Below are 21,856 nucleotides of genomic sequence, written 5' to 3' on the forward strand. Positions count from 1 at the left end.
ATTCATGAATTAGTTTTAAACCAACTCAGAATGCAGTTTTAACTGCGAGTTGTGAGTAATACATATAAAACTAACTCGTAAGAGAACATATATGTCTTAAATATTTTCATGTATCTATATATTCCTTTTATTTCTGAATGTGAATGTGCACTACAAAATTCTTACCCTGTATAACGCATATTGTACAAATAACAACAATGAGTACATAAGACAAAACTGTTCTCTGCAAGTTCATTGAAAGAATAAAAAAATCAGATTACGCACATTTCAGTAATGGTTTCTGGAAGATTTGTTGGGATTTCAGTAAGGCCTTTTCCACGACAATCCACAATGTTGTTACTACAGGTGCATGCAGTGGGACAATGCAAGACACTGCAGGATGGAGCCATAAAAGACTGGTGACCTGCAAAAGAAAGAGTTTTCTTCTATAACTGTATAAACCTGTCAAGCACTAATCCAGTTTACCTCAAAGTAAAACGTCACATTTTACACCTCCATGAAAAAATAGAAACAGAACTTAAAAGAATAAACATTGTTTCCTATCCATGATTTCAAATTGCATTATTTTAAATACCTAATTAATACCAACATGTTGACACAATAATGAGATTAAAGAAAAATGCTCAACTACTATGCTGGCTCTTTCATCATTTCTCAGTTACTTCATACACTTGTATTCAAAATCACTTTTTTAAAGAAGGCTAAGTGTAGTCCATTTTTTAGGTATATTTTATTTATTCTGTGGTTTTAAAAACAATTATTGTTTTACCTCAGTTTTCAGAATTTTGTGTATTAAAAATGAATGTCAACAGAAATTAATGAACTTTGCCATGAACACTGAAGCTCTTCTCTTAGTTCAGTTCTGCAAATACTCATTAATGAGTATTATCCTTCAGTGTATGCACCAGTTACAGACAAGTTTGGAATTATGACCATTCCATCCAATCACAGAGATAAATAAATAAGTTTGACTACATTGTTTATACTCTCACTCTGTATTAGCTCAACAGACTTTCTCCCCCAGTTTAACAGTCTTCCTAACTAGTCAGGCAGCCATGAATTTATACAACTTCATGTCATCCCCTAAGAGTTTTATGTTAAATTTGGCATTTATAATTACATGTAACCTTAATACTCACATATTTAGATATGTTTTTAGAAAATAAATATCTTATTACATTTTCCTGCAAATAGGTTGCATGTGATAATATATAATACATAATATATTAAGTAGAGCATGTCATTATTATAATGATTTAATGATTTAAATTACTGTTTTGTAATGATATGGAAGGCATGAAGGCACGAGAAAGGCATGAATCTCCCCCCTTCCCCCTTTTTTCCCGTTTTCTTTCCTATTAAGGTAAAAAAGCTAGAGACTGTTTTGAAACACCTAGGGAAAACCAAACCAAAAAAAAAAAACTTCTGGACTATGAAAATCTGTCTTGTTGTATTTTATGTCATATATTAAGATGGAAAGGGTACACTGATAACGTATGACATATCACTTTAACGTTGCAGCCAGTGCTGTTCCTATTTACAACTTCAAATAACTGTTCAAGTTTTAAAATTACTCTGCTGGAAAGGCTGGTCTTTTGAGATAGTAGTTTGCAATATAATCATTTGTTTTAATGTTAAGGTATCTGTTACGAAAGTGCAAACAGCTGCCAAAACTAACAAACAGAAAAATATTTCACCCATCTACTTAAAAAACAAACAAAAAACAAACAGTGATCCAGAGATAAAACATGGTCATTCCCCATCTTCAAAATTAGCATTAGTGTCCAAGTTATAAAACTATGCAGTTTACAAACAAGATACTTTAGTGATTTTGTTAGGAGCTCTTTAAGTATACATAAAAGGCTGAAGTATGGTAAGAATGTGGTTATCATTTGCCATGTTAGGATGTCATGGTGCCTTATACTGTGATGTTAGAAGCAGTTCAGTATGGATAGAAACTGCATAAAGCTGTTTAAAAACAAACAAACAAAACCACAAACAGATCTGTGTAAATTTTGGCATATTTGGCAATAGCGATCTGGGGGTCTGCAGAAAATTAACTAGTAGAAGCAGTCCTGCAGAATGAATGAACAGACAGCTATTTTCCAGTTGTTTTTCAATATTTTGAGGAACCTTGAAACAGCAGGTAAAGTTTACAGAAATTTTCAATCAAGTTTAAAAATATCTAAATAAGAAAGATAAACTTGCCTTCTTCCTCATCTAGGAGACATGAATAAAGGAAAAAAAATAAATAGAGAAAATGTGATTAGTATTGAATCGTTTGTCATTTTGTCATTTCACATCAGAAAACAACCTGATGCACTAAAGAATCATAGAATGAATAATAGAACCACTTGGGTTGGAAGGGATCTTAAGGATCATGTAGTTCCAACCCCCTGCCATGGGATGCCACCCACAAGATCATAAAAGCATACCAGTAACATTCAGAAGTTTATTGGGGCTTCAGAAAACTGTTTAAACTGAAGTAGAAAAATAAAAAAGAAAAAACAACCTGTTTTTTTTTTTTTTTTTTAATCCTTTTAACTAAAGTCCTTTTCCTTAGCACTAAAAGGCCTTATGTTCTCAGTCTGTGTATCTTTTATATCATTTTTCGTTTCTCTCCCCACTCTTTATGATGGCTATGCAGCATTCACACAAAATTTGTAAGGACAGAAGCACCGCGACAGAAGATACAAATACTGATAAAATGATTAGCTTCATTAAATTAGAAAAAAAAAAAAAAAAAAAAAAAGACAAAAAACTATGCAAAAGCTAGCAAGGCATAGCATGAACAGTCCCTGCTGAGCTGTTGTCAGGCCGTGCAAATGTGCTGCCCTTACCACTGCAGACGAACTCCCGTTTCTGGACCTCCGCCACGTTGTGCCCCCGCAAGTGGGCCGGGCCCATGCACTGGGTGTAGAGGCCGACGCGAGGCCGCTGCCGCAGCCAGTCGGACAGCCAGGCCAGGTGGCAGTCGCAGTAAAGGTTGTTGGAGTGAAGGCGACTGCATGAGAAGAAGCGTGACCATATGGTTAAATTGGGGAGAAGAAATAGAAGAGCAACCCATCCTTCCTGTTCCCCCCCTGTAGCACCAAACTGTGCTGCTTTACTAACAAAAATCATGAACGAGCGATTAATGTTTTACATCTTTCATTAAAAGTCTGGGAGTTACAGGCTAATAAACAAAGCTTATACAAGCAGCAAAATGACCTTTTAATTGTGGTCTAAATCACAAAAAAGATGAAGACTTCTTAAGAAAGTAAACTACCTATAGTTTCTTTCCCTCTTGTCTGAAGAAAAAGTAAACACACGAGCTTGAAAGCTGCCTCAGAGGTCTTAGTCCAGATATGAACAAATGATGAATAAGACAGAAATGTCCAAGTAACATATCACTGTAGTGTCCTATAGTGATAATATACTGTCAAAAAGAAAGAGTTAATAAAAGATTGGTTTCCAATTAGATACATCTAAATCTGTCCTTTTCAGTCTCTATAGAAACAGCTTGCAAAATCCCTCTAACAGGTCATATTCATTTTCTGCAGAACAAGACAGAGTAATAACTCAATATAAAACACCTTCTTTCACATCCCTTTTCTGATTTCCTCTCTTTTTGTTTAATCGCAGAAAGGGGGATTAGCTGCTTTTGGCTCCTAGGAAATACAGCTAAGCAATGCCTGAAATTTAAAGACCAAATGGCAGCAAGCAATGGAATTAAGGAAGTCGCCTCTTGGTTGGCAGAGACCGACACAAGACCACGGCTCCTTGCCAAGTGGCAGAAAGCACTTTGCCATTGATAAAACATCAGACAAATGTATTCACTAAATTTGGTAAATTACTTTCCTCTGGCTCTAACTTTTCCCTGGCTCTTGCGTTTTTTCTCAACTACAGAAAAAGACATCCACAGTATAAATCAAATCCTTACTCAGAACCATCCATAACAGAATAATGTCATTTTGGTCCCTTTTAGATAATGTGCTCAATCCTAACTAAATCACTGGAAAGAAAGTGCAAGAAAATGAGATTTAAACAAGAAGTCTAATTAGTCCATAGAAAGTCCTTAAAGCAACATGAATTGTGCTATAAACCAACAAAACCAAAGACTTTAACTCAGTGTTTGTTTGTTTTTTTTTTTTAATTATTTACAAAAAAATGACTAGAATTAAAGGCAACGCCTTTTCCTGCACTGATTCTTGTGTGGGTGCTTTGCAAACATAGCTCAGAATACAGCATACACATTCAATACAATCTGTGGCCAATTGTAGGCAAGAACACCATTGCGAATCTGAACTAATGCCGTTGAAATTAATACGGTTATACAAGCATATTCGGACTGCAAATGGGATATTACAGCTATAATCTAGGACTATGTGCCTGTTTCTTTTGCTTCTAAAATAAATATTAAAAAGATAAAATAACCACAAAAAAATGTAAATGATAACAAAACTTGCTAATTTGATTCACTGTAATCTGGAATTCAGAATATAAACTGGATTTCAAAGTTTGAAGAGGAACAGATGGATATTCAATTTTTCAAGTCTCAGACACAAAAGAATTGAATGAAATTCTATTCTCAAAATATAAGTGAGGCCACCAAAGCCCATGGTCAGTACAATTCAAAAGCTCTTGCATTTATCCAAACAAGAATAGTTACAAGTCTGTTATGAAGTCAACAGAACTACTCACCTGAGTGCAGTTTTTTTCAGTTACTAATGTTATGCTAACTTAAGTCAATAGCACTAATGATTTAAAACATTTGTGCAAGTAAACATGCATAAAAGAAAATGGACAGGCTCTTTGCAAAATTAATTCTTTAACAACAAAAGCTACTCTTGAACTGTGATAGGAACATCCATTCATTTCTGATTACCACTTCAGTGGAAAGTCTGTTTGACAGTGTGTCAGAACTAAACCTTGAGGAGAGTCTGGTTTTGTTGATTAACACAGTGTACATTTATTCTTAGTTCAGTATAAACAGAATAAATAACACCAAATTGTATCACTTGCATATACACTTTATCACTGTGTTTTGTTTTAGTATTCTTCCAGTATAAGAAGTATTCTGCAAAAGTCATAACCTCTAAAAATGGGAACCTTATTGTAATGCTGACATAACTTTAATTATAATAGCACTACCGGATGATCCTATAATTTTATGTTACAAAGAATGTTGGAGAGCCAGTTCAGTTTAATTAGGTCTGCTAGCAGTACAGTAATAAAAGCATAAAGATTTCCCATTTATCACATCTGACAGCCAATCAAAGATTCTTCCATGTTCCTAAATGAAATGTGACCTATTCAATAGCTCAAAGTAAAACAAATTTTTGACTTTCAAAAAACATCAATTTCTTACTCTATGCAGCTGTAAATATAAAAGAGAATCTCCCCTGCCCCCACTTTTTTTTTTTTTTTTTTTGTAAGAATGTGAAGCTTTTCAGTGAACAAATGCAGCACTATGGAACACCCAGTTGGAAAAAGGCCATGAAAACATTCCCATCACCCCATATCCTAAAGAAATGGGGTGAAAATGATATAAATATTTCTAGATCTCCTGAGTTCAGATATTAGTCACTTGACAGTTTTACCTTTTAGGGTTTTTTGGCATACGCAAAGATCATGCTCACCAAACTTAATATTTTTTTTGACCGAGAGTATGCCATCTCCTCCTGAATATGCATTTATAGGCCACTGACAAAACTTGATTGAGGGGAAAATGGTATACTGAACACACTGGGTTGATAATGATGGCAGCCAGCTTCCACGGGACTACTTACAAAGTTCTGAGTTTGGGCATATGATTGAAACTTGCAACGGACAGCCGGGTGATGTTGTTATTGTTGAGAGTGCTGTGAAGTAAAGAAGAAGCATGTTAACATGTAACACTTGCATGTTACACTTATTTATGTTACACTGACTACACTTTTTTTTTTTTTTAACAAGGCATGGCTAATGAAGAACAACGCGTACTGCTTTTAGGCATGGCTACTGGGGAAATAAGACCATGCTCTGAGGTCCGCTTTGGCTCCCTTTTCAATCCCTGTTAAAACATTGTGATTTGACCATTCCATTTACCCTAAGTAAACAGAGACCCCAGTAATCTATGATCAACTCAGAGGACAGAAACAGAGCTTCTGCCACTGTTAAGACTGGTAACATAAATACTGTTAAGAATGTTAAAGCCAAGACTGCCATCCTGATGTAAAGAAGAGTTCCAGAGTATTTTTGGAGAAAAGTCCTTGGTTTTAGGATTCTGGTCTCCCTTTCTAGCTTCTGAGAGTTCAAGATCTGCCTTTTTTTTTTTTTTTTTTTTTTTTCTCCATGAATCTTCTGAACTTTTCAGAACTGCAGTCAATTTTTATACAGAACAGTGTTGCTGCAGATGATCCAGAGCTGCATGAACAATAGGTGACCTTCTGCTATACAATGGAAGGAGGCGGGAACGTTAATTCTCTAACAGATAATTTACATTTTAGACAAGGTGCCCAGAACTTGAGACAAAAACCAGGAATAAATCTTAATCAATTGTTGGCTAGCACAGAACTGTCACAGACAGTAAGTGTAGTTTGTAAAGATAATAGAACTGTATGAACAATCCTACAGTTAACTATTGTCTTTAGGCTGCAGATAAAATGCAAACAAGCTTGACTCCAGAACAAGGAAACAAATGACAGAATTTACAGTTTCAGCTTAGAGATTACTCATTTGAATACAATGGAGAATGTGCTGTATGGTTGTAAACACAATTATGAGACTAATAAATAATAATTTGCACTACCCAAATCTTATTATTTTTTCCTTTTTAAAACAAGAACTATTAAAAACAAACAGAACAGTGTGTAATTTGTGCATGTTCTGAGTAAATTTTAACTACTCTGTGATCCCCAAACACATAAAGGTAAACTCACAGCACACTGAACAGCATTAAACTATATGCTTCCATATTAACCAAGCAATTAATTGCTGGTGCAACGTGCTGCATTTTACCTTTGTGTGCTTACTCATTCAACAACCTAAATGTTTTCTTCACTATGCATAAGGCATCTCCCCTGTGTGCCCTCAGGACTACATAAACAAAGAGGAGATTAATCAATGGAAATAATAAATAAATAAATAAATAAATAAATAAATAAATAGGGGGGGAGGGGGTCAAAATGGAATTAAAAAAAAAAAAAAAGGCCAAGTGGGAAGTGGGTATATCTGCAAAAGGTGTCTTAGTAAACAAATGACAGCCTAGTAAACAAATGACAGTAGACTTTTCCAGGATTTTCTTAGTGTCCACATGCTAAATGACAGCTCCAATACTTCTTTCTGCACGACTTCTTAAAAGGTTTTTAAATCATCCTTTTTTCAATTAAGGGAATGGAAACAAGTACATATTTCCATAGCTGTTAACTGTTTAAAGAATGTACATCTATAAAAGGTTTTAATTTTAAATTTCAGATATTTTGTGTTTGACTTGCTGTTGTGTATACAAGAGCTATTAATTTATCTTTTTGCAAGGCACAGAAAGACGTAAGAGTTGATGTAAGAGATACATAAGAAATTAAACCATTTTTATAGCTACTGTAATCCAAAATGCTTGATTTCATTGCAAATCTAAAATCAATAAAAAAAAAAAAAAAAAAAAAAGAATTTGCTCCATACTTATATCTAAAACTGTTACACACTATTGCAAAAAGTGTGATGACAGAAAACATTTCTTGAATTTCTTAGATACTTTATTATTTTAATATGGCAATACAATATATTTTCTCATAGTCAATGTTTGGCTAAAATCAGTATGGCTGATTTTCTCTTATATAAAGAAAGAGCAAAAGGAAGAAAAAAAAAATAAGATTTCACAGAAACCTGCTAGCAAATTAACAAGTGGGCAGGTTTATATCTAAATTTGCTTCCATCTTTCCAAATTTCATGTTGATTTTGTATCTTTAACATTAATAGCCTCCAAGATTCTGCAGTTGTCTAACCAATTTATAAGACCTGTTACTTCGAAAAAATTTGAAAAAATTCAAATTGTAACTAAAGACTGTTTCACGCCAAGTAACTTTAAAAATTACTTAAAAGCTTCAACATATACTTAGAGTTTGAAGTAATATACAAATTCTGTGCTTAGAATAATTAACTCCAAATGGAAACAAAATACATAGTCTTTATACTACTCATTGTGTATATATTGTGGTGTGATTTACATATCTTTAATGCTTTATTGGAAAGAAATCATATTAGATGCATACTTTTCAGTAAATGTTCAAAATATCTCTTAAAATTTATTTTCTAAACTGTCATTGCTTATCACACAACATAAGTCAGGATATACAACTTGTAGTTGTATATTTGAATACTAATAGTTAAGGTATATTCACAAAATTCTAACTACCTACTTTTTAAGCAGATGATTATTTTTATATAGTTCTGTTCCCTTTTGCATTCATTGAAATCAATGTGAATTTCCTACCATTAACTTCTACTGGCAAGGATGACCTTTTTAGACTACTAAAAATCGTGAGCTTTAAAAACTACAAATATTCAGTTATATACACACACATGCATACACATTTAACACTTCCAGATGTAAAGGCTCATATTAAAACACATGATAACCAGATTAAGTCACCACTGGAAAAAACATGAGATACAAAGATAAAAATCTCACAGAACATCAGATTTACTGATAGAAAAATAAAAATTTATCAAGTTCACCATTAGACAATACTGAACCTACAGTACATTATTTTATACCTTGAAGTTAACAATAGATTTATTTTCTATTGCTATACTGTAAAATAAATAAATAAATAAATAAATCAGCTGTCAGAACCATTCACTCATAAGTAAGATCAATTATTGCATATTAAAATAAAACTTTACTGCAGTAGGTCACACATTCTTAGTTTCTTGGAAATATTATTGGACACTATCAGTAACTAATCAGTAAAGGTTTTTTACTTCAGAATCTTACAAGAAAAAAAGAAGCTTCCTCCCACCCCAAGGTGAGATTTACCAAGTGTGATTCAAACTAACATGAAGTAACTCACTGATTCACAAAGTCTTTCAGTTCCCTTAATAAAAAAAAAAAAAAAAAAAAAAAAAAAGCACAGAAAAAAAACGTGACATTTTGACTGTCAGAGAAAATATTTCAGGAATGTGTGCTGTGTCTCATATTCCTTGGGAATGGAGACACTTTGCTCTTTACAGTCACTATTTTCAGGTCAGGGGTCACTGATGATAATTTTGTTACCTTTAACCTCACTGAGGGCAACTTTAAAACAGTGAGAAAAAAGTATGCAAAAGAGTATTTTGTTGTATTCTGAGTAGAGAGTATTCTGCACCTACAAACCTTCAATGACATAAAATGATATTTTCTGTATATGTTTTATACACATACCCACAGGAATTAAAATCAAAATTTCTGTTTAATATGGACAGGCTAAACATCTCACCACAAAACAACAGTATTTTGCTAGGAAAGTGCCTCTTTGAAGACATCTAGATTGTCAGATACATTTAGTATATTGTTCCTTAAGTAGAGAGGCTAAAAGATCAAACTGATGTCAGACTGTACAACAAAGGCAATCCTGAAAACGTTCAGCACTTCTACAGTGATGTATCATTTACAAAAAGAATTGGATTCATTAATGCTTCCCTTCCTTTTTAATAAGAAATATATTCTTTTCTTACAGTATCTACATTATACCTTTTTTTTAAAAAAAAAAATTTAATTGTGTAGTATGGTTGTCTTGCAGAGTAAAGGAGCATCTCTGTCTCCCCAGATAATTTTACCATTTTATAGCACATTGCAGTAGATTATTTTAAAGACATCTTTTCACTAGACCTTTCTGACACCAGGCTGCAGCTCACAGATAAGCTTTTGCATTAGTACTCCCCAGATATCAAGCTCTTGCTAAAAGTCAGAGAAATACTTACAGCACTTCCAGGTCGCGTAGAGCCCTAAATGCCCCATCTTCAATACAGCTGATCTGGTTGTAATCCAGTTGCCTGTTAAACAGATTAGGAAGGTATTTGTAAAAGAGATGAGCACTGGCAGTGCTGTGTGTGAAGCAAGCCTCCTGAAGGGTCTGCATGGCCAGGCCACACTAGCTGAAATGCTCTTGCAAATACACTCGTATGCTTAAGACTGTCATACACCATGCCGGCCCGGATGCTGCCACAGAAATCTCTTTTTGTTCTGAACTGTCTGCGCAAAACAGCAGCTCCAGGAGAGCTCCAGTAAATAATAACTGCACCTTATATTAAATGCCAAAGGAATGCAATTTCATTACATCAAGAAAAGCTATCCATTAAAAGCTCTCAGCGTCATCTTGCTGAAACAATTTCATTAAGGTAAAGGACGGTAAATCACTTAATGTCACATGCATCCCCTCAGTGACCTAACAGAATCCATTTATCAGAGCAGCCCAGCTGCATGTTAATTCCCTGCGCCCTGGCAGGAGCGAGTGAGGGACCACTTTTAGGGGTGCATCTGCCCCAGATGGGAGGGTGTGGGCTGAGGGTGGGAGTTACAATAATTGCCTTCTAGAATGTTTCCCAATGTAGAAATATTAGTGTTCAAGGTATTTACATACCCAGTTAGCTATATCCTTTAATTCTGCTCCAAATGAAACTAGCATTTCTGCTGGAAGCTTCAGTGTGTGATTTTCTGCATATTTTGTTTTCTCTGCAATTGTATGCAGATAAGATGTTGCCACAGAGCACTTGAATTCTGGACATAAAACTCAGCAATCCAACCCATACATTATTAATCTTTAAGTATTAAGTTATGAAAAATTTACATTCATTTCTCTGAAGAATACTAGTACTTTTTCATTTCATAACATTGATACAGTACATATTGCACAATTTTAAAAAGTCTGCTGAAATTAACCACTGTGCAAATACAAAATCCCAATTTCCCTTGTTATAAGCTTCTTCTATAAATATTGCCTATAAATGTAATTCCTATAAATATGCATTTTGAGGTACAACTTGCAAGGAAATACAATCTCACTTTAAACAACCAGATCTTCAAGCCCGACACTTGTCAGTATCAGATAAGATGTATGAGTAAATACGTGTGAACATTGCTAAGAAAATGAACAAAATACAAATGAACTCTGCCCTCTCTGTCTGCAATTATAGATTAGCTACCAGGGCTAATGAAGCTTTTACTAAAGCATTTTCTATGATTCTTCTGAATCTCTGATAACCTTTTACTTTATTAATAAATCATCACACCCACTGTTGAGTGTGAAGTACCAACTTTTATAAAGTTCTTATAGTTTCATCCATATTCTTTATCTGAATTACTACTATGTAGGAATAAAACATTATCATAACTATAGTGGTGTCTGTGTTTCTTTGTACTGAAAGCTATACCGAAATGCAAACTATAATTTCCTGAATATGATCTTTAATCATTTTGGTGCAATGTTACAGCACCAGTGCTGCAGTGTTGGAATATTAAAGCCTACTTTCTCAGGCTCTTTTCATTTTTACTAATTAATTTCATTTAACAATTAAGTTAATAGCCTTTTTATTTTAAAGAGGTGAAATATATACACAGTACAGTTCTTTAACCTCTTGAACAATTTATCAAAGCTATTTAAATTAGTACAATGGCATGAAATGTTACCCTTGACACAATACAAAAGAGAAATTGTTTCCAGACAAATTGGAAAAATCTTTTAATGCCATCGAATTTGCCTAATGCAGTCTGCAGGTTAATCTGTAAAAGGGTGAGCTGTATGTTTGCCCATATCTTATTATCCTTAGCTGTCAATGTATAAATCAGTGCTGACACAGCTTCTTCTAAATCATCCATATTATACACAAAGGAAAATCTTTTAACAGTAGAGTAAGCACTTGAGCAAATCTTGTCCTACACAAACTGAAAGGCAGATTTCTTCCACTGGACTGGCAGCAGTTGTGGTGCACCTGGAAACCTTTGGACGTCTTCCTTTAGTGAATCACCATTGCCATTATCTTAGCGAATGGTGAGTTGTTTTCATTTAAATTTTCTTACCAGAAAGATTACTTTGTTTACACTGAATTGGTTTAGGTTTGGGGGGAAGGGAGTTTTATGGATGAGGGAGGACAAATATTTCCTGTGTTTCTAAATTATCATTGAAAAATACTACTTTTTTCATGTTTTAGATGGTCTTCCACCATGATACATACATAAAAAAAATACTATGAACAATTGGCATAACATTTTTTTTAAGCTATGAAAGGTAGCTTTGACTTTGAAGTGTGTATGGCTTGAATAGTAACTTATGGTATCTGTTAAGGTAAAGATATATACTGCATATATAACGCAAACAAAATGTTAGACAAATGTTAGACAAATGTTAGACATAATCAGTGTATCATTAATGTATAATTTCTCTCTAATGGACATACTGAAGCAGTCTGAATATTTGGGGTAAGGCTGTCTCCTGAGAGCAAAATGCATGAGCACTGTGGCTTCAGACATAAGCAAGAGAGCAAAAAAGCACATGTCTCAAATTTAAATGTTTTATCATTTATTTTTTTTAGCATGATGACTTTCAAAACCATATATTAAAATAACGCTATGTGCTAATAAAAAGCTTTTCTCTCCACTAAGTTATTGACTATACAAATAATACTAACTTAATTTTAGAGCATGTTTTTTGGTTTTCATTTTTTTTTTTCCATGAGAATTTATTTTGTTCTTTACACATGATTGAAATGCCCTGAAAAACAGAAGCTGACCAGACATGGACCAGCACATATATCCATGGCCCATCCTCATCCTACCCCACTCCCCAGTATCTCTTCATGGTTTTTTTCCCCCACCATCTCTACAATGGGTCTTTTCTATGTGGAACCACTTCCTCTCTTCAAAAAGTTGCTCTGTTCCTCTACTTTTCTCCCTCCAACTTTCCACATAGTAGCTAATTATGTTGGGCAATGTGGTTCCTGGAAAGCTCATAAAATGCCAAGCAACAGCTGCTATACTCAAAATATTTCAGATGTCACAGAGAATTAATTATTTTTTGCACCTTCAGCATTACCCAGGTAGTTCATATACTTACTACCTACTGCTATTTAAAATGTTACTGTTCATGGGTAGCGAAGACCATCCAACTGATAAGAAAATGTGAAAATGTGTTTCTTAAAATATTGTTTACTTATTAGTTTTGCTGATACATCTTGCCTTTCTTTTTTCTGTATTTTTTTTTTTTAATTTTTAGCATATGTTGTCTACCAGATGACAAATAAATAATGATAATTAAAAAAAACCCTTATGTCACAAGAAGAGTATTTCATAACTAACAGAATACGTAGCATACATTTGAAAACTTCTATTCTCATACAGAAAAAAAATAATTAATTTGTATCTGACTGACAGAGAAAACATTTTTTCCTCATTCATAGAGGCTGAGTTAAAAGTTACAACAGTTTCAATCTATGTCTACTTTACTCTCCTGCTCTTCAGCACTTGAGGACACACTGTGGTCCAACGCAAGAAAGGCACCATGCAGATTTAGCTTCTTTTTTTGCTCACAAATAATTATATTCTACTAATGGATCAACTTAATGGTAAACATTTTTAAGAAGTCATCAGCAAGAGTCAGAAACTTTTCTAGATCCCTGCTGTGTCTTCCTCAACAGTAAACATTTAGAAAAAGTTTCTAGTTGTAGCACACTGTATGCTGTACTTCATATATATATATATATATATGAAAAAAAAAATATATAATATATATAATATATATATATTTTTTTTTCCTTGGGAAAAGAACAGAGTGCAGAATATTTATCATTGCAATAGAATTTTTGGAAACAGTCACTATTTTAATTTTGCCCTGTATTTTTTACAACAAAACTGGGTTATGCTTTCCTATTTCTCAATTCCCCTCTCTATTTCACTTTCAAGAGGGATCAATAATTTCAGAGGCATTAGCTGAGAAAGAATTAACATAATTGTGCAAAAATCTATTCTAAGTCTTTAATCAAACTTCAGAAAACTGTTTGTACCCTGTGTTTGTTTATTTCTATTATTCTTTTGTTCAGAGGTAAAGTATTTTTATTTACATGCACTTGCTAATGTAGTTTGTTTTGTTCTATCCTAATACGTCTTGTAAAACATTTTGAATGCATAATATTCTAATACACATTATATACCAAATATATACTTTTTCTTTTAACCCAAAATTAATAAGCAAAGCTTACAAAAAACAAACAAAAAACTCTAAATTAGGCATACATACTGAATAAACTATAAGAAAAAGAAGAAAAGATTTATAGATCCATCCTCTCAAAATTACTGAGCACTTCATTTATCTAAATCCACAAGTATTCTCCAGGAAGAAAATTAAAAATAAAATAATAACGATAAAAAGAAGAAATAGGAGACTTGTGTGAAAAGAAGCAAAACCACATAATGAAACATCTGTAATTAACGTAATGCAAAGATATTATGACATAAGTATGACTTCACAGAAATTATTTAATTTAGCCAGTTAGATGGCAAACAGCCTCTAACCTGGGGGAGCAAATAGGTACCTATTCTAGTGTGGAACACAGGGTAAGCACATATCGCATGAAAGTTGTTAGAACGGTTTATTTAAATAATAATTATAGAATCTTTACTTGTAGAGCCATTTCTAGTTAGTTACTCTATAAAAAAAAAAAAAAAAAAAAAAAAAAAAAAAAGCATGAATATGTTTAGTAAAGCAAAGGCAGTCTTGCTTTCCAAAGTAGTGGAGATGTGTAAAGGCCTAAAGGCTCCCGAGAGTTCAGTCAAGTTCTGTGTATATCTTAGAAGGTCAATAGAAGCATAAACTAATTTTCTCCAAGATTCAAATCCTCAAACAGAATTTGCATTATTCTCAGGTTTGTTTTATTCACTTATGTACTGTTATACAAATAAATACCAATTTTGGATAGATTTTTAAATTTTATCTACTTCATACTTTTCATTGGTGTTTCAAGTGCCAGAAAGAAAAGAAAAAGAAAGTTTTCAATATGCTTTCAGAGAATTCTGATTTGAAACTCATCTTCAAAGCCTGATTTAAAAACACAATTAACAGTGTGTAAGTGATTTGTTTGTGACTAAAAGGAAACATTTTTCTGCAGGCTAATTTTTAGGTAAGTAGTCTTAATAATAGCATTTGGCTCCTGTATTGAAATGGTGTTTTATTGAAACAGCCAGAAAAAAAACATTTTTGCCTCAAGATTATAAATTCTCTGATCTATTTAGCAACAACAGTTTTAGGCATCACTGGAAAAGTTTACCTATGCTTTCTGTTAGTCCTGCAGAGAATTTTTTTGACTTTACCAAAAATCTTAAATATGCACGGAATATATTAATACCCAGTGAAAATTCTTCTTGATGTGTACCTGAAATATGGGTAGCTGTACAGACAAGTATTTGAATTAAGTTTATGACTAGTAGTAGGGGTGAGAAATATGTCAATTCTAAATTATTATAGCGTTTGGATTAGCACTTGTGCAGATGAGCAGACATACACTTTCAGTTGCAGTGGAATTTTGTGCATAATCTAAGAAGAAACCAGTAAGAGAACACTTTCAGCAGGACTCTCAGCAGGCTTTCAACTGTTAATAAAATTGAACTTCAAGAAGTCTAGTCATTGCCAGCCAAGATAATTACAAAATTCAGTTAATGCCTTTAGTGACAAGGCTAACTTTACATATTTTACAATAGGCCCAAAAAGGCCTTGGAGAAACAGCAAGTATCATAATATTATTGAAGATTTTGGATAAAGATGTCACCTCAAAGATGAGGTGACAGCTATAGGATTCAACAGCATCCCTATGATCCACCACCATCATTACCTACATCATGACTGTCCGCTTCCCCTTACTTTTCTGACCCAGGAGCCACTGTCCCCATAAGCTCTTTCTTTATGTTCTGTTACAGGGGGTAGAAGAACACAGTCCCTCTTTAGCAGCCTTTGCTGGAACAAAAATTCTCAAGAGGACACAACTGTCCCCAGTTGCTGGAAAAAAAATGGAACCAAATGGACACAAAGACACTGAAAAACAGAGTAGTCTAAGATGAGACAAGACTAGGACAAGAAAAACAGGACACAATATACTGGCATGGAGATATGATCAAAGTGTTGCCTGTTCTTGGTATTATTTTGACATCGCATATATTTACTATCACAATTCTGCCATAAGTACTGTATCACCATCATCATTAATGTGTATATTAAAAACATGTATTTAATTTCTAATTTATATGATAATTTCAACATATTAAAACAAACAAAGAAACAAACACAGAAGGTTTCGCTGCATTCTCTGAAGTGGAAAACCTAACTTCCTGATGCAAATTTCTCTCCCAGAAGAAGCACCACGTCAGGAGCAGCTTTTTGAATTATACTTTTAGAATTTGAACAATCAATACTGGATACTGTGTTTTTAGTCAGAGAAAACTGTAGAAGCTAAGATTCCCTCATTTGTTGGCATGTTTTTTGAAGAACTTGACTCATTAGCAACAATGGTGCTGCAGCTGCGAGAGTGAAGTCAGGGTGATGAGGGAAGTGATCCTTCCTATCTGTTTCTCATTTAGGAGATCACACATGATTACTGTGTCTGGTCTCAGCTTCAGCCTCCCTAGCAGAAGATGGACACTGGGTGAGTCTGACCAGGGCCATCAAGGTGATGTCTGAGGAGAGTCTGCAAGAGCTGTACCTGTTCAGCCTTAAGAAGAAAGGGAAAACGCAAGGTGAAGGAGGATGGGATCTTATAGCCTATAAGTGCCTAATGGGAGGGCACAGTTAGTATGTTTGTGGGGACTGACTTTATTGTTCTTGCTGTTCTTAACTATGATGGTGGGGCATGTCACTGGGGCTGTAATTCCTCAGAATGCCTTTCTCTATTTGTTTATCTTCTACAGAATCTATCCTGTAAATATTAAGATGCCCGTAAAAGAAATATATCCACGTTTCATGGGAACTGGGCAGCTTCTTCTAAGAATCATCAAGAGGAATCTAGAATGAACATATTAGCAGGAAATCAAAAGATTCTAGTGGTATCATCAACTTTAAAAGGAATCAATTTCCTTCAGATAATCTGAGTTAACATCTAATTCCTTTTGTTCTGTGAAGACTAGGACAACATTCTTTGGCAACCACAGAATCTTTCCCACAATGTTCCAACAAGGGGGGAAATATTTAGGGGAAGTGAAAGAAAGCTGAATGTCCATTTAGCAAAATAAAATATATAACCACTTCAATTTCTGTGAGCTTTAACTGTTTTTGAAATTGCTTACTAGAATTAATGTTTGGTTTGTTTATCATGCATTGCGTTAAAAAAAAAAAAAAAAAAGCCCCTTCAATTTATATCCTAATTAATCTAATGTTAGACAAAGCAAAACTTGAGTTTACAGTGTTCTAATGCAGGTTTCTTTGCTCCTTTTATTTCCATCTCTCTTCCACAAGCTTAGTTAATATCTTTAACAGTATGCTTAACTACTAGGCAATTACAGAAGAAACAGTGAAATTAGAACAAATAATGAATTCTGTTTATGACAGTTCTCAGTAATATAGATATGTAGTTTCAGGACTTTAGTATAATCATTCCATAGATGCTACGTTATTTCTTTTCATGGTTTTCTTTGTTTGCAAAGTGATGCTTTCTACATCCATCACTCATCTATTGTCTCCTTACTTTTCTTGGACAATGAAATAAAAAAGTACAATTCTTACAATCACCGTTCTCTAAGTATAATATAAAAGCTTAGGCTAGGGTTCACATCTCTCTTTGTCTTGACTAAGCTTGTGGAAATGCACAAATACCATTCATTTTCTGAATACGTGACCTAGTTACACAAATGATGTGCTAGACTCCATGTGGCTCACCCCAGGAACTCATGTTTCATTCTGATACACCTATACCTCACACAACATAAGGTGTATGACCAAAAATGTAGAGGGATGTGTTTCTTAGAGGTTTCAACTGATCATAAGTATTTCAGATTATATGTTTGTTTGTTTATTTATTTATTTATTTTCTGGGATCACCAATAAAGGATATTCCTGCTGTCACAAAACTATAAACTATATGCCACATATCAGATTTGGACTTTGTAGCAATGCTACAGCCTTTATGTGAGTTTTGTTTGAATTCTCTTCCAAAACAGAAAGGCTTTAAAGAGCAGATCTACTGTTTTATGCACATTTTAGACATAATTCAGTTTCCTTACCATGAAAATATACACCAAGATATAAATACTATCTTAGCTAAAGGTTAGCATCCCAACTCATTTTCTGACTGGAGCTATCTCACTATATATAAGTATACTTATTATATTCTAAAATACTGCCTTGCCATGAGAAAATTCTCAATGATGCTTTTATTTTTACTACCAAAGTTTCTTTCTTTAGCTGTATCAATTTTCAAATATAACAGAACATACACAAAAAAGCAGGCTTCTCCTTGTAGCCAATCCTCTCTTAACCCATGAATAATGCTGGCACCAGTTCTGAGTAGAAACTCGTAAAACATCATTTAAATAAAGTAACAAAACTACTTTGAACTGTGCTTACATGTTTTTAAGCATATTTGAACATAACAGATTTTCCAGTGAGATGGGGTAGGACTTTATTGTAGGGAAAGACAGTATCACAAATGTGTTTAAATTAAAAAACAAAAATACAACATATTTTTGTAGTTGTATTATAATATCTTATTAATTAAACATATTATCTTGTAGTTGTATTATATTATGGAGCACTACATTTTCAAAGTTTAACTACAAAAGTTAATCTTTCTCTAACCCTGATAACTGCTATTGGCATAAAATTATTTTAAAGGAAATTACATGAAAACCTCATTAATGGCTTAATACTTCCCTATTTTTATTGATGTCACATAGGACAGCCAGCATATTTTTTCACAGCTGCATCACATTGGGAACTCCACAGTCTTTCTTTAATCCAGTAGAATGTGTGTCCTCTGTTTTTGTTGGTTGCTTACAAGTGATGAGCCCCATCTTACAGTTGCAGTTATAGCTTCTGGATGGATGACCTTAGGTTTCCTACTATGGAAGTTAATCACAGTCACCAGGTCATTCAGCTCATTCAGTCCACTAAACTGACTCACTACTCTAAACACAAAGTCAAAAAGTCACTGCTTTCTTTTTTCTTGAAACTCTTGAAACATGTTTTCTCATTTGGAAGCCCTGAGAATTCAGAACTTGCCCATGAACTTCAGGGTCAGTATCTCCAGGAAAGCTAGAATCTAGCTTTCAGAAAACAGTTACTTTGCCACAAAAGAAAACTGTGGAAGAAAAGTAATTACACAAGTAATAATAATAATAATAGAGAATAAAACTAGATAATAGCTTGATTTTTCTTTCTCTTATCCAAGTGAACAAAAGGCAACTCCTAGACCAGGACATTTTTTTTTTTCTAGGTGAAACAATGAAATGTTTAAACTAACCATCTTTCATATTCATATATGAACTTCAGGTTAGGTTAAACAAATACTTACAATGCCTAGTTGTATTCAACTCAATTTCAATGTTTAAATTTTCATATTGGGTAATTTTAGTATGCTTAAGATGCATTAAAACATTTTGCCAACACAAGTGATATCTGTTGGTTTTACACAGAGATTCCTTAAGCAGCTATAAAAGTATTTAGTAAAAAGATATCTGATAGAACAAAAGGACACTGTATTGACAAAGCATTATAAACAGAATGCATATGAGAAGGAGGAAAATACTTACAGATTTTTTATGTCTACTGCTCCACGGAATGCCTTCCTTGGTATAGCTTGAATCTGATTTTCACTAAGATCACTAACAAAAAAAAAAAAAAAAATTGAAACTTAAAATCTGTCATATATATTTTTTCTGCATGTAACAACAGCAACAAAAAGTAGGAAAATAATTTTAGCCATTACAGTTCAATCAATGTTTCTGATGAAGCTTATTTTATTACTTTAACTGATTTGAAATTGAAGAAAAAGCAGCAGCAGTAATACTCAAATTAGTTTATCCTTGTTGTACTAGATGGCTTCCTTACAAAGCAACAATGAATATGCCAAAGAAAAAGTAGAAGCATTATATGATTTAACAATGAAGGCCAAACTGATTTCATTTTTAACTGATTGATTTCAATTTTCAACCCATTTCAAACACATGACATGAAGTGTCCAATGTTCAGTTTTATGCATGGAAAAAACCATGCAAAAATAAGTAGCAGTAAGCTGTTGAGAAACAACAGCTATCAAACTGTTTAAATGTTTCAGATAAATATATTTTAGAATTTTGTTTCAAAATGCCAAGAACCATATATTTTAAAAATCATCTAGCAGCAGACAGAGAAGCACCATTGATGCTCTCTCAACCCTACCCCCAAAACAAACAAAAAAACCTGCAACCAGCTTTATCAGGCTATCTGAAACTAGTATCTTTTCCAAAATGTTTTATTAAAATTCTTATTCATTTTTTTCATCAGTATATATATATCATTATATATATATGTATCATTATATATATGTTATATATATATCATTATATATATATCATTATATATATGTATATAACTGATATATATATAATGATAAGTGATATATATATCAGTATATATAAATATATACACACACAACCCTTTTTCCAAATTTTAGAAATATTTTTGTCTTTACCAGTTCCATATTAGAAACAATCTACAAAACTGAAGTAAAAAAAACAAAACAAAACAAACAAAAAAAAAAGGAGAAAAAAGAAAAAAAGTAGAATTCAGGGCTTTTCACTTATGGTACAAGCGCTTATACCCCGTTAAGAGTAGTTCAGTGCAACAGGATATGATCAATAGATTAAAGTAGCTATATAAATTACTATATAAATCATTGCTATATAAATTCATATAGCATTGTATATAGTTTTGGAGGCCTTCAGATATGTGTGTATCTATGGAAAATATGGAGAACACAAGAAATTAGATGAAGAGGCTTGCTTGAGTATCTGAATAGAATTATGAAACAAATCTGATGCACATAGGCCATGTCTGCACTAGGATTTTAAGTCATTTTAAGATCATTTTTCTTGTGGCTGGCTAGATTTCATTTTGCTAAAATCAAAGCAGGAGCTTCATTCCACAAGCACACCAAGTACTCCAAGTCACAATCTAAATGCACTCCAGTCCCTAACAGTAATGTTTTTCAATGTCTTGTTTTCTAGAGACAACTTTTAGATGACCTTTTCTAAGAGAGCTTTTAGGAGAAACATTGCAAAACAGTGCATAGAAATAAGATATGTAGCTGAGCTGACATGATCAAGAAGGAATCATTAGTTAATTATACAGTCATGCTTTTAACATATTCTTTCCCTAAAATGTAATCTAGAATGAGCTCAGATTTCTAGTTATTAGGAATCACTCCTGGAGATCTCTTTCAGATTTATGAACTTAAAAAATAGTTTGAGGACTTTATAAAAACCCACACTGCCTGACTTTAGTAAAATTTATGTAACATAATCCTTTTGAAAATAATTCTACCTACACCGACAGCAATTTCATCCAACTCATTGTCAGTTTTATTTACTAAATCTTTCATACCTTCAGCAATACTGTATACTGTACTGCAATACCTTGCAAAGTATATTTAAAACTAGACCAGATTTAGCTATTATTAACAGTGTGTGAAAAACAAGAGAATCTGTGAGCTGTGATTTAATTTTCAAGCCACCTAAGTAAGCTTGAAATAGGATATGACTGCATTTGCTCTGACAATAAATTCAATAGCAATGAGTGAAAGAGCAGCCTTCAGCATTTATGGTAACATGATTTAACAACCTACTTCCTTCAAAAAATTGTATTACAAATATAAACAGCAAATATCTATATTTACACTTCTCTTTAAT

At 33.3% G+C, this 21,856-nt stretch overlaps 1 protein-coding gene across 14 annotated transcripts in view; it reads right to left on the reverse strand.

Moving 5' to 3' along the window:
* The window catches only part of SLIT2 (slit guidance ligand 2), a 259,333-nt gene that overhangs the window by 89,278 nt on the left and 148,199 nt on the right, over positions 1 to 21,856 (reverse strand). For 10 of the 14 annotated variants that reach the window (XM_032187219.1, XM_032187214.1, XM_032187215.1 and 7 more), the window contains exons 5-10: positions 19,721 to 19,792; positions 9,922 to 9,993; positions 5,772 to 5,843; positions 2,841 to 3,004; positions 2,209 to 2,220; positions 265 to 403 (exon numbers count right to left, since the gene is read on the reverse strand). In XM_032187219.1, coding sequence (XP_032043110.1) covers positions 265 to 403; positions 2,209 to 2,220; positions 2,841 to 3,004; positions 5,772 to 5,843; positions 9,922 to 9,993; positions 19,721 to 19,792 — 531 coding nt within the window. The remainder of the gene's footprint in view (positions 1 to 264; positions 404 to 2,208; positions 2,221 to 2,840; positions 3,005 to 5,771; positions 5,844 to 9,921; positions 9,994 to 19,720; positions 19,793 to 21,856) is intronic. The other 4 variants (XM_032187221.1, XM_032187217.1, XM_032187213.1 and 1 more) reach the window with 1 other exon arrangement.

The sequence above is a fragment of the Aythya fuligula genome, chromosome 4, assembly GCF_009819795.1.
Source record: "Aythya fuligula isolate bAytFul2 chromosome 4, bAytFul2.pri, whole genome shotgun sequence".
Lineage (NCBI taxonomy): Eukaryota > Metazoa > Chordata > Aves > Anseriformes > Anatidae > Aythya > Aythya fuligula.